This window comes from Acartia tonsa, chromosome 5 (genome assembly GCF_053477335.1).
Source record: "Acartia tonsa isolate MP-2025a chromosome 5, ASM5347733v1, whole genome shotgun sequence".
NCBI lineage: Eukaryota > Metazoa > Arthropoda > Copepoda > Calanoida > Acartiidae > Acartia > Acartia tonsa.
The window spans coordinates 26,852,996-26,866,321 of record NC_137264.1 but is presented as its reverse complement, the minus strand read 5'-3'; the positions used below and the strand labels follow the sequence as shown (position 1 = coordinate 26,866,321).

The window sequence follows — 13,326 nt, the reverse complement described above, 5'->3', positions numbered from 1 at the left end:
AACCGATATGGTTCTCCTTTCCAGTGAAAGATCTTGCTAACCGCTAAACCGATATGGTTCTTCTTTACAGTGAAGCTTTTATAGGTCCTGAGATGGTTTTAGGCTATTTTATTTAAAATAATAAGTTTCGGTATTATTTATGATATTTTGCTGCCTTCTAATAAAATTAAAGAAAATTTTCGAGGAGTAAAACTTAATATAAAATATAAATACTTATCCAGGGAGGTTCTGTATTGTCATTGTTAATCAAGGTTTACCATATATTTTCTGAGTACGGTCCTTTTGACATATATAGGCTATTTTATTTTTAAGTCTCCAAAGGGTGCCCAAAACCCTTTTGGGCAGTTTGGCCGCCCAATCACAGTGCGATCTTTTGCCAAAAAACGGGACATTTAGAGTAGACAAAAGTAAACTTCAATAAATAAGCTTGTATTTGAAGAAATGATGTAATTTCTTTTGCTTTAACTCGGAAATAACTTAAATTTTGCCTCTGTTAACTTCTAATGTGCATTTGGTAAGTACGTCTTGCTGTTTTGGAGGAGCGAAGCTACCCTATTTTTAAAAAATCTATAAAACTTCATAACTTTAGTTTGGATAGGAATATTTTAACAAAATCAACGTCTATGTAAATATTTCTTCAATGCAAACAATGTTTGTGAACACGAATATAGCGTCAGGTGCACCCAGTTCGAGTCTCGGCATTTTTAGGTAGGTCCAGTATAAGTAAAATAGGACACTTGTAAGGCATGTTTTCAAATATTTTTTTACAGATATAAACAACAATAATATAATTTTCAAAACACTTTTGATTTTGTGTTAATACCTTTATTCTAAGTCTAGCTATCTTCATTTAAAGTTTGTATAAGAATATAAACATAATTACTTATATTACATACTCTCTCAAACGTATATTTCTCTCTCTCTCTCTCTCTGACGCATATACAATGATTTTGCAATATTATAATTAATTCCCAAATTTGAATTTCTGCTGGACCAAAACCAGTTAGAAATACAAATTTTTTTAAGAACACATAAAATTTAGCAAAGGGGGGGGGGGTTAATGCAACCATCTCGTAATCAATGTATAAATGGCACTTAGAATTCGAATTTCGATCTGAAATTTTGCATGAGTAATCCTTGGTAGGTCTATTTTCCCTAAATCGAACAAAAAGTTGGAAAAATAACGGCTAACAGCTGGCGGCTCAGCAGTTTAGCCATTTTTTGGGCTATTTTAAATGCAAATCATCACGAAACCTATCTCCACATAATACTATTGTCTGCTCTAAAATGTTTTCAAACGATTCTAGCCGATAGTTGCTGGTACTAGAAATCTGAAAATGTTATTTTTGTATCATTTCACATGATTTAAAGCAAAAATATGTTTCAAAAAGTTGATTCCTACGTAATTTATGACAGATTTGCCCTAAAAATAGCCAAAAAACGGCTAAACGGCTGAGCCGTTAGCCGATACTTTTTCACCTTTTTTGTTCGATTTAGGGAAAATAGACCTACCAAGGATTACTCATGCAGAATTTTAGATCGAAATTCGAATTCCAAGTGCCATTTATACATTGATTCAAGATGGATGCATTAACCCCCCCCACCTTTAATTGCTAAAATAAAAGTATTTTTTAGTCATCTTTATTTAACGACTCCTTTATCCCTTAAATGTCCATTAAAACCGCGAGAATGGCAAAAATCGTTAAATCACGCCAACGGCGGCAAATAACAGCGAAAACGGTTTGCCAGAGGCAAATAATGCATAAGTCAAGAAAGATCCGCCTTAAAAAATATTGCAGAGATGACGTTGGGCTCTAAAATGACTCCTTCCCCCTCTAACAAAGGAAAATTTGAAATTAACAAGAACGAAATTGTTCAAACCATGCAATGTAAAATGCTCAATTACTCAAAACGGCCAAGAGGCCCCAGGTTGTGAAACTGTTTTTTACACAATACATGTTGCATATTAATATCATTATTGCAAAACCCGGGGCCTCCTGGCCGTTTTTGGATTTTGGATAAACTGATGGCAAAAAAACTGATTTTTTGGGGTTAAAAATCATTATATTTTTGGTGAAATTTTCTCACAAAATGTCAATTTACACCCCCCAAAAAATTTTTTTTTTAAAATTTTTCTTTCATTGGATATTTGTACAGGTATCTGAAAAGTACCTCAACCAAAAAATATTTTCATTAAATGAACATAAATGTATTTTTTGTTGCTTTGAAAAAATTGAGTAAAAAAATCTGGAAAAATCATGAAAACTGACCATAAGTTTTTCACTACCCTTTTTAAAAATGGCATAAATCCGCCAAAAATTATTACTTTTTCAAAAATTTCTTTTCTAGCTGTCCACTTACAGCCATTATTAGGTCCTAGGATAGATAAAAGTCGATTTTAAATTTTTTGATGTCCCGATTTTTTTCAAAAGACACAAGGACTCTGGTAGGAAATTGACAACTTATTCATACGTACTGTACTAAATCAATCATTACTTGGACTAATTTAACCAAATTAGGTTTTTTTGGGGTTTTTGATATTTCATACAACCCCCTTAAGTTATTCATTACAGTAAAATACAATTTCAGGGTGGCCACAAGGTTTTTTAAAAAAATCCGTACATTTCCGTGCATGCTAAAAAAAAAATCCGTACATTTTTCCGTACATTTCCGTACAATTCCGTACATTTTTCTACTATGTAGTAAATATATTATTTAGTAAAATTGGTTTCATACTAGGTACTGATCAAGATCTCATTTTCTCTGAAAAAAATTTAAAAAATAATAGGATAATTTTACAGTGTGAGAGTTCATAGGGGTATTTTGGGAATGATCTTAAGTTTATTTGCCATTGTCTTTTCCCTTTAGATCCTTGGTTGATATGTCCTTAATAATATCAGGGAATTTAAGGGATAAGACATCAGACAATAATTTCATCTACATCCCCATGAATATTATCAAAAAAATACTCCCGTTGATTAAAAATAATGAAACATCTTAATACTTTGGTTACTGGTACCTAATAATTTACACAATGTTAAAGGGCAAGACTAGAATTAAAGTTACATCATGGGTAAAATAAACTTTTAGGGGGGGGGGGGGGGGTATTTTGCTGTTTCATAATGGGGACAAATACAGCAGAAAAGCAGATAAAAAAATAACAACTTGAACTAATTTATATCCTGAAAAGGGTATTGTTACATACTAATGTTTTAGTTAAGTTAACAATTGAATAGAAACTTTAAAGACAAATCTTGAATAGTTTGAATAATTCAACTTCTGGTACACCATTCTTGTCCAAACTGGTTCCCGTGAAATCTATATGTAACTTACAAATATTATAATGATACAGAACAAAAAATGGATCATGGAAAGAAAACGAAGATGCCGGTTTCATCGTATTTTTTCACAGCAGCTTTTGAAGGGTTATTTTAGGTTAGGTTAGGTTAATTAAATGTCAATGATTGCCCCGCAGGGTTAGAAAATATGCCCTGCAGGGCTAGAGCCCCCCGCAGGGGCTAGAAATAGGAGAAAGGCTACTGTGAAAAAACGACGAAACCGGAAACTTCGTTTTCTTTCCATGATCCCAAAAAATGATACATTTTACTTAATTTTTAAAGATAATACACTAATTATAACACCATGCTCGGAAATTCCGTACACCAAAATGAAAAATCCGTACAATCCGTACATTTTTTTAGCACTTTTTTAAAAATCCGTACATTTCCGTACATCCGTACATTGTGGCCACCCTGCAATTTTAAAATTTATTTACTGTGTAAATATGCATAAATATGACGTTTTTACTGACAATTATGTTGATTTTTACTCAAAGCATATATCTTGTAGACAATAAAATGATTATAACTTTCGTTCTATTTAAGATAAATTGATGAAATAAAAAGTACATTCAATTTTATTAAGCTGAAAAGTCACTTATTGATATTAAGAAATAATAAACCCCTTTGAGTGGGGGAGGGGGGGGGGGCGTTGAGTATCGAAATAAGAAACTAATGTAAATTTCTTTTCTACGGTGGGTTTTAATGATTCATATAGCAGCCAAACTGTTTTAGGCAATACCCATTTGTCTGTCTGTCCCTCTGTCTGTCTGTCCTTTTGTCTGTCTGTCTATCTGTCTAACTGCCTCTCTTTTGGATTTCAATGATCTAGCATAGCCTAATTGTAATTTGTTAATGCCTCAAAGACTCTCTGTTACTATTTACCTGTCCCTCTGTCTGTCTGTCTGTCTGTCCCTCTGTCTGTCTGATCATTCACAGGTTCTCTATTGGATTTATCTAATTAATTGTCTATTTTAGTAAAACTTTGATAATTCTTCTTGCCCGTCTGTCTGTCTATCTACTTAGTTTCTACCCTTGGTCTAACAGACTTATTCACTTAATTTACAAAAAATTAGATTTAACTAATAATATGGTGGTATGAGATACACAAATAACCTTGTGTTGAAAAAAACAAATAAAAAATGATTCAATTTCTTCTATGAAGAAAAGTGTAATACATGTTCCTTTATTCTCTTTGTACATCAAAAATATGTTTCAAATTTATAATATCAGGTTATATTCCATTAATTTATAAACAACTAAATTTTTTGACACCCCACTTATGACTTTTAACAGCCCCCTTTAACTAAAATCAAGGGTGATTTTATTAGTATTTTACCAAACCTACTTTACATAAGAAATTTATTACATTTTAAATTTTTTTTTATAAAAAGAGGATTGGGATATATCTCCCTCTCAACATTAACTTTAAAAACTATTGTAAAATATATTAAAAGTTATTTACTAAGTATATTTGCGATAACTTTTATTTAATGAAATCTTCCAATTTTTAACATGTACAAAACGGCCTGCTTAATTGCTTCAAGATCCATGTCAGATCTATATAGGAAATAAATGTCTATAAACGAGCTCAAGTTTTCCAAGGAATATATGATTAAAACTCATAGTGCTCCAATAAACCATAATAAACTCTCATTGCCCAGAACGATAAGACCCATTATTTTACTTTATTAAAAATAAATTCATTTTTTTCATTTCATGTTGCTATATACCTTATATTGATGTATTTAATTTCTAATAATAAAAAAGAAAATTTAAATTTATAATATAATAAATTTAAGAAAACTCTGTTTTAAAAGAATTCGATTGTGGCGACATTTTGTGTGGTCAAATATTAAACTAAAATTGTAATCATCATCATTAACCCTTTGGTGATGGTAATGTAAAGAAAAAAATATGATTAAAAAAATCTTTTTAAAATCATTTAAATTATTAAATATTTACTTTCTTTTAGATAGTAATGCCGGGTGAGGAAAATAGATTTATTGAGAAATAGATATGCATATAGAAAACTAGCCAATAGGGAGATAATTATATCGAGCCAACTCTAGTAAACATATATCTATCAAGATCATTAAAGGAATTAACTCAAGTTTGAGGGGGGGGGGGGGCTTAATGCAACCATCTCGTAATCAATGCACAAATTGCACTTAGAATTCGAATTTTGTTACAAAACTTGGCATGAGTAATCCTTGGTACATCTATTTTCCCAAAATGGAACAAAAAGTTGCAAAAGTGACGGCTAACAGCTGGCAGCTCAGTCATTTAGCTGTTTTTTGGCTATATTCAGGGCGAAACTATCATTAATTGGATAATCAACTTTTGAAACATATTTTTGTTTTAAATATCCATTTTTAAAATTTCTTGTACCAGCTGCTAGAACTGGCTGAAAATGGCTGGGAGCGGCTAAGAGTATGAAGAGTATATAGGGCTTGTAACATGTCTAGGGGTAGGTTTTTATTGGTACTGAGCTCAAAAATACTACTATAAATAGTGGGGGTCCATCCATTTGGCAGCTGGGGCTGTTACACAGACTGTTAAAAACCTACCTAGAGACACGTCACAAGCCCTATCTACTCATTCTACTCTTAACCGCTCCCAGCTGAGCTGCGGCCATTAGCAAGCTGCCAAATGAATTTTTTTGTGGTATTTTAAAAATTAATAAAATAAAATTAATGGTCTTCTTATCAATAAAGGGGAGTTTGGTGCTGGAAGGTGGACAAAATTGATATATATTGAGCTAAAATTTTTAAACTACCTGGTCCAGTAGTTACTGCATCTAAAAGAAAAACAAAATTAATTTTTTTTTTAAGTTAGGTAAGAAAAACTGCAAAAATGGAATTTGACTTTGCAGATTTCTTGCTACACCTTCATATGTTATTATTGAGACTGCTCCATTTTTTTGGTAAATTTCAGGTTTATATTTACATACTAGAATTGAAATTTTGTAAAAATCTTTAAAATTGAGATCACACAAAAGAACCAAAAAAACATTCTTTTTGCAGATTTCAAAAACTTTGAAGTGCTCGTAAGGTCACAATTATTGCATCACAGAAAAAAATATTTAGCATGGGTCATTATTTTGCTTAAATCAACCACATTTTTACTGGGGGCAAAATTTTTTTTAAAATTTTTTCATGGTGGGATGATTTAATCTACAATATATACTTTTGGCTGTTGACAGCTGTTCTCAGCCATTTTTGGCAGTTTTCAGCTGTTATGACAGCGAAATCTAGAAATTAAAAACGTGTTTTTAGTAATATGTCCTTGTCCATGACATAAAGTTATAATGTTAATTAAGAAAAGTTTAATTCCATGGAAATATTCAATTTTTATATCCTTATAAGCCATTACCCAGCTGCCACTATTTTTGGTAGTATTTTTCAGCTCAACACCCCTTAAAACCTATCCCTAATGGATGATTCCTACGTAATTATTGCTGGATTTGCCCTGAAAATAGCCCAAAAATGGCTAAACAGCTGAGCAAACAGCCCTTAGCCATTACTTTTCCAATTTTTTGTTCCATTTTGGGAAAAAAGATCTACCAAGGATTACTCATGCCAAGTTTTGTAATGAAATTCGAATTCTAGGTGCCATTTGTGCATTGATTACATGATGTTTGCCTTAACCCCCCCCCCCCCCTTAAGCTTAACTTATTGTTAAATTTGAAAAACAGACCTACTAAGGACTACACATGCCAATTTTCATAACAAAATTTGGATTAATTGATTATGGGATGGTTGCATTAACCCCCCCCCCCCCCCCCTACATATGTATGAGTTTCCTCATGTCTCAATTTACTAATTAAAAGTTGTACAGTACAGTTGTACAGAATATTGCAAGATTTTTTTAGTAAAGTCTGGTAATTAATTTACCTAAAAATAGATAGCATAGAATTATCTGAATCAGTGACTTGCTTAAATACACCCTCCTTAAACACCCCCAACACTTAAGGGGTGTAAATTTATTTCCTTTATACCCCCTTGGAATTTATAGAGGGGTGTATCTGAGGGTGTAGGCTCTTGTCAAGAGGGTGGACATGATTGGACACCTAGGGAGGTGTATCCATCCCCCTTTATTTTACAAGGGTGGTGTAAACAACCCCTATACCAACCTTTTGCACGCCTTTGATCTTAACTATACTTTTAGAGAACATAAAGTTGTAAATTCAGTAACTATTCTACAAAAATTATCTTCCTAAATTGATATATGATTTTCAGGGTAATCTCCGGTGGACTAAACATTAAAATTTTATGGAAAAAAAGATATCTTTGGAACATGCATGTCTTGAAATTATCCCCCCTTTGTACTCAATACGCATTTTTAATTCTAAGTGCGTCAATTTTGCGTTTAAAGATACCCTTAGTTTAAGCATTAATTTCTCCAAAAAATGATGAAAAAAGATAAATTTTTTTTTGATAAAATGATAAAAGTATATGTAAAATGAAATAATCAGCAAAAAAAATTACAAAATTATTTTAAATAGAACGAAAATTAGAGCGTTTTGTATGCCTTATAAAATGCGTATTTCTCATGAAAATTGTAACGATTTAGTGTCTTGAGTAAAATATTTACAAACTTCCCGCTTTTATAAGTAGCTAGAGCCTTTGTGAAGATCACACTGTGCCAATATAAAAAAAGTGCCCAATATGACAACCCTGGTGAAAACAATGTTTTAGTATGAGCTTCATGTTGTCCTGATTTCTTATTATTACGTAAAAATGGCCTGAAAAAGGCAGAAGTCCTACTTTAATGCATCTCTAAAAGAGAACAAAAAATATTCGGCGGCAACGGCGTATCTGACAGCGATGGGCTACAGGGCACCACCTTAAGTGATTTTGGGCGGCCAAATTGCCCAAAAGGTGGTTTTGGGCACCTTTTAGGACAAATGTCGTAAAAAGTTTACTTTTACTTACCATTTATACAGTAATATTTTAACTTCAATAGCCATTGGACAGAGGAAACGATGAAAATACGAAAGGTTTATTATATAACAGCAATAATCCGTTTATGTTCATATGATATATTTCCGATACAACTTATATTTAGTCTATGGAGTTCGTCTCCTGATAAGATCATTTGACGCTGCAAAATTTTCTTCAATATTACGAGAAGGTAGAAAAATGGCCTAAAATCATACCGAGAAATAAAATAGCCTAAAACCATCTCTGGACCTATAAGAAGCTTAACTGTAAAATTTTTCAGTTAGCGAGATCCTTCACTGTAAAGGAGAACCATATCGGTTCAGCGGTTAGCAAGATCCATCGCTACACACACAAAAGGGCTTACTAAGGGGGGGGGGGGTAATGCAACCATCTCGTAATCAGTGAGCAAATGGCACTTAGAATTTCGATCTGAACTTTTGCACGAGTAATCCTTGGTAGGTCTATTTTCCCTAAATCGAACTAAAAGTTGGAAAAGTAACGGCTAACGGCTGGCGGCTCAGCAGTTTTGCCATTTTTGGATATCTATAGTGCAAATTATTCACGAAACCTATCTCCACCTTTTTCTTGTTGCCACTCTAAAACGCTATCAAACGGTTCTAGACGGTAGTTGTTGGTACAAGAAGTTTCAATAATGGATATTGCTATTATTTAACATGAATTAAACCAAAAATATGTTTTAAATAGTTGATTCCTACGTAATTGATGATGAATTTACCCTGAAAATAGGCAAAAAAACGGCTGAGCCAACTTTTTGTTCGATTAAGGGAAAATAGATCTACCAAGGATTACTCATGCAAAAGTTTAGATCAAAATTCGAATTCTAAGTGCCATTTGCTCACTGATTACGAGATGGTTGCATTAAAAAAAAAAACCTTTATATAATAGATAAATTAAATAATATCACCCAAAAACTCAGCCCCCCCCCCCCCCCCTTATTTCACTCCAGGCCCTCTTTTTCATTCCCCTTGCTCTAGAAATCAGCTTATAAACAGGGGTGCCCAATACGCCAAAAAGGGATCCGATTTAGGGCGGTCCAAAACCGCCCACAAAAAAATACAGTATTGGGCCGGACCATCCCTGGTATCTGAACTGTTTTTGTACCCTATTAGCAACTACCATGCCTTGCCTAGTCTAATATTAAAGTAAGAATTTTTTTATAAAGTCATCTAACAAAACATAGTTTTACGGAATCATAGCTCCCTTTATCAGATAGAAAACGCATTTTAATCATGTATATTTTGAAACTACCAGGTATCAAAAATCCGTTAAAACTTCTCTGGAGGTACATGGGGATAGGCATCTAAAACATCAAATAATGTGCCTTAACATAATATTAATCACTGAACTACCCGACCAAACATATTAGGGGGGGGGGGGGGAAAGGGGGGGGGGGGGGTTAATGCAACCATCAGTGAGCAAATGGCACTTAGAATTCGAATTTTGATCTGAAATTTTGCACGACTTATCCTTGGTAGGCTGGCGGCTCAGCCGTTTTGCCATTTTTGGGCTATCTTCAGAGGTAAATAGTCACGAAACCTATCTACACATAAAACTCTTTGCCACTCCAAAACGTTATCAAACTGTTCTAGCCGGAAGCTGTTGGTACTAGAAATTTAAAAAATGGTTATCATTTAACATGAATTAAACCAAAATTATGTTTAAAAAGTTGATTCCTACGTAATTAATGATGAATTTGCCCTGAAAATAGGCAAAAAACGGCTAAACCGCCAGCCGTTACTTTTCCAACTTTTTGTTTGATATAGGGAAAATAGATCTACCAAGGATTACTTATGCAAAATTTCAGACCGAAATTCGAATTCTAAGTGCCATTTGCTCACAGATTACAAGATGGTTGCATTACCCCCCCCCCCCCCCCTTTATAATAAAAGATGGATACCTTTTCCTGAAACGGCAGAAAAGAAGGAAGACATAGAAGTCTGATATATGCTTCCTTTGTTGCTAGGCTCCTTTCTCTTCCTCTCATCATCAGACTTAACAAGAATTTTTATCTTAAATCGGTGGTGTGCAGAGAATTTTGACGCCCCCTTTAACTTTAAATCAAGGGGGAGGTAAGCCTTCAGAGTGTAAAACAGACGTTTTAAAGATGCAGGGGGTTAGGAAACAATTTTCTCTTTGTTGCCTAAGTTTTGCAAATAAATTCATAAGTACTAGTGAAATAAAGTTAACAGGGAATAAGTCCTGTATATATAGTGAGGTGGGGGATGGGTATATTCTCTAACTTCTTAACCCATACCGTGCTAGAGATATTCCCTGAAAGAACAACTACTCCGCGAAATACCCTTGATAATCAACTAGCGCAAAATATTAGAAAAGCAGGATACTACACCTCTTCGTCACTAGAAGCTCTTCTGTTTCTGTACTTGGATCTGTAACCATTTCCACCCTGACAAATGCGTAACGATTAACGGTTTGTTTTATTTAGATTATCTATGTAAAAATGAAACTTCTTTCGTTTGTACATAGATATGGGATATCTTGGTATAATACGGACGGATAGGTTATAGTTACATCGTAACTTTGCTACTAAAACTTCAGGGTTTAAAATATATTCTTTTGGATATTGTAATTTTCTTCTAAGTCTATAATAAAGCAAAAAAAGTTTAAATACACTAAACAGAAAACATTTCTATTGAATAAACTCTTTAGTATTCACATAATGGCCGTTAGTGTATAGTATATTTTTCAGTTTTCTTTTTGATCCTTTGTTGGACAGAGAATACTTTTGAAAACTTTACAACTAATCTTTTCTTGGCATCAGTATGGATTTATTATCAATAAGGAAGGGGTGGGGGAATGGTTAATGCAACCATCTCGTTGCTTATCATTTATCATCAATTAAAGAAATATATGCTACAAAAGTTGATTCCTACGTAATCAAAGATCATATGGATTTGCCCGGCAAATATCCCAGCAAAACAGCTGAGCCGCCAACCATTACCTATCCAATTTTTTATTAAGGGGGGGGGGGGGGGGGCGTAATTACATCTAAACTTAAACAGTGAGCAAAATAGCCTAAATATTGAGCTAGATTATTGAAACTTTGTACATAAGACTAGTACTATAGTTACTAAGGGATTTTTTCCCCCAGCTTTTTTTAAAATTCAAGTAGTGCTGCTGCAATTATTATGCCTTTTGGTGAAAAATTTATCCATTTTGGACAAGCAATTTCACTTTGAAATTTTGACTTTATGGGGGTCAAAAAATCAATGCATCAGAACCATGGCTTCATGGTGCTTCCTGAATAGGCCTTGAGGAGTAGAATTAGGAATTTTGAAAATATCTCGTTCCTAGCCTGAGAAAATCTCAAAAAAAACCTCTAAAAAAACTCTATATTTGAAAAATGGCCAATTTTTAGAGGTTTTATGAGATTTTCTCACGCTAGGAATGAGATATTTCATTAAAACAATCCTGATTCTACTCATCAAGGCCTATTCAGGAAGCACCATGAAGGGATAGTTCTGATGCATTGATTTTTTGACCCCTCAAAATTAGGGTTGGGCCGGATATCCGGCCATTTTCAATATCCGGCCGGATACCGGATATTGAAACTATCCGGCCGGATATCTGGCTCTATAATTTTTTATACTTTACACCAAAAATCTCTGCTTTTAAAAAAATAATTTTCTTATTATTGAAGCTAGAAGAACATTTTTTCTGAACAAGTTTAACTTTATGTAAATTTATATTAGATTTCTGAAGAAATTTTTTTTTTACTACTTTAATATCCGGATATCCGGTAATTTGGCCGGATAACCGGATGTTTGCCGGATATCCGGCCGGTTACCGGATATCGGGCATTTGAAATCAGCCGGATATCCGGTATCCGGCCAAAAAAGTATCCGGCCCAACCCTACTCAAAATTAAAAATTAAAAAAAAAATTTTTTTTGAGGAGTTAGAAGTCAACCTATGAAACAAAATATGCATATTTTTGAATGTTATTCACATATTTGAAGAAAAAAATGCATATTTTGTTTCATAAGTTGACTTCTAACTCTTCAAAAAATTTTTTTTTTTCATTTTTACCTGTACAGAGACCACCTGGAGGCCTGGAGCTCCGGAACCTGGAGGTCTATCCAAAAAATCTTAAAACTTGGGAAAATTCATCATATAAGAATGATTTTATCCCTAATAACCTATCCTCTCAGTCCAAAGATAAAGCCTATACTCCCTGTTTACGCAAATGTGTCAAACTTCCCCCCCCCCCCCCCCCTTAATATTAAGACTATTTTGCTCACTGTTTTAGATGTCATTACGCCCCCCCCCTCCCCCCTAGGTGAAAATAGACATACCAAGAATTCTTCGTATTCTAAATGTCATTTGTGCACTGATTATGAGGTGGTTGATTCAAGTCTCCCCCCCCCCTTAAATATTTACCCGATTATCATCATCCGAAGTATCTGAACTATCATCTTTGTTGTTTTTATTCTTTTCTCCTTTAGTTTCAATTTCATCTGACTTCTTCTGCATGATACACAGTGTAAAATATTAAGATTTTAAACCGACTTTAAATGTGTAAAGGGTAAAAACTGAGCAGTGAACGAGAAGCAGGCTGCATTTAAATTTTTAAAACCAACACAAGGTAACTCAGTCTTAAAACAAGGATGACAACATCCATAAGTAGCGAAGCACAAAAAATTGTGGATGGGAATACGTAGAAGTAGATTAAAAGTGTATTTTATTATTAAAATCAAGAATAGATTTATTGGAGAAAATAAACACGAAACCTTGTTTTATTTTGTATGATGAAGACTGTTAAAGTAAATTACATACTAGATGCACATAACAATGGGGGAAAAAATTTGAAACTGTTAATGCAAAAAAGTTTTAAAATTGGACCAAAAATACCAAAGATATGGGGAAATATGTCAAACATATAAAAATAGTCAAAAACCTGCTAAAAGGCAGTTTGGCCGCCATTGTTTCTTTTCTTAAAACACCAAAAATTTAATGTTAATATCTTTAACTGAAATTTTTTTGAAAATATAAACACAAAGATATG

The 13,326-nt window shown here is 33.4% G+C and overlaps 1 protein-coding gene across 9 annotated transcripts in view; it reads right to left on the bottom strand.

Moving 5' to 3' along the window:
- LOC145319155 (uncharacterized) overlaps positions 1 to 13,326 on the bottom strand; it is a 52,108-nt gene that overhangs the window by 13,513 nt on the left and 25,269 nt on the right. For all 9 annotated transcript variants that reach the window (XM_080161037.1, XM_080161044.1, XM_080161045.1 and 6 more), the window contains exons 15-17: positions 12,702 to 12,790; positions 10,653 to 10,709; positions 10,203 to 10,296 (exon numbers count right to left, since the gene is read on the bottom strand). In XM_080161037.1, coding sequence (XP_080017163.1) covers positions 10,203 to 10,296; positions 10,653 to 10,709; positions 12,702 to 12,790 — 240 coding nt within the window. The remainder of the gene's footprint in view (positions 1 to 10,202; positions 10,297 to 10,652; positions 10,710 to 12,701; positions 12,791 to 13,326) is intronic.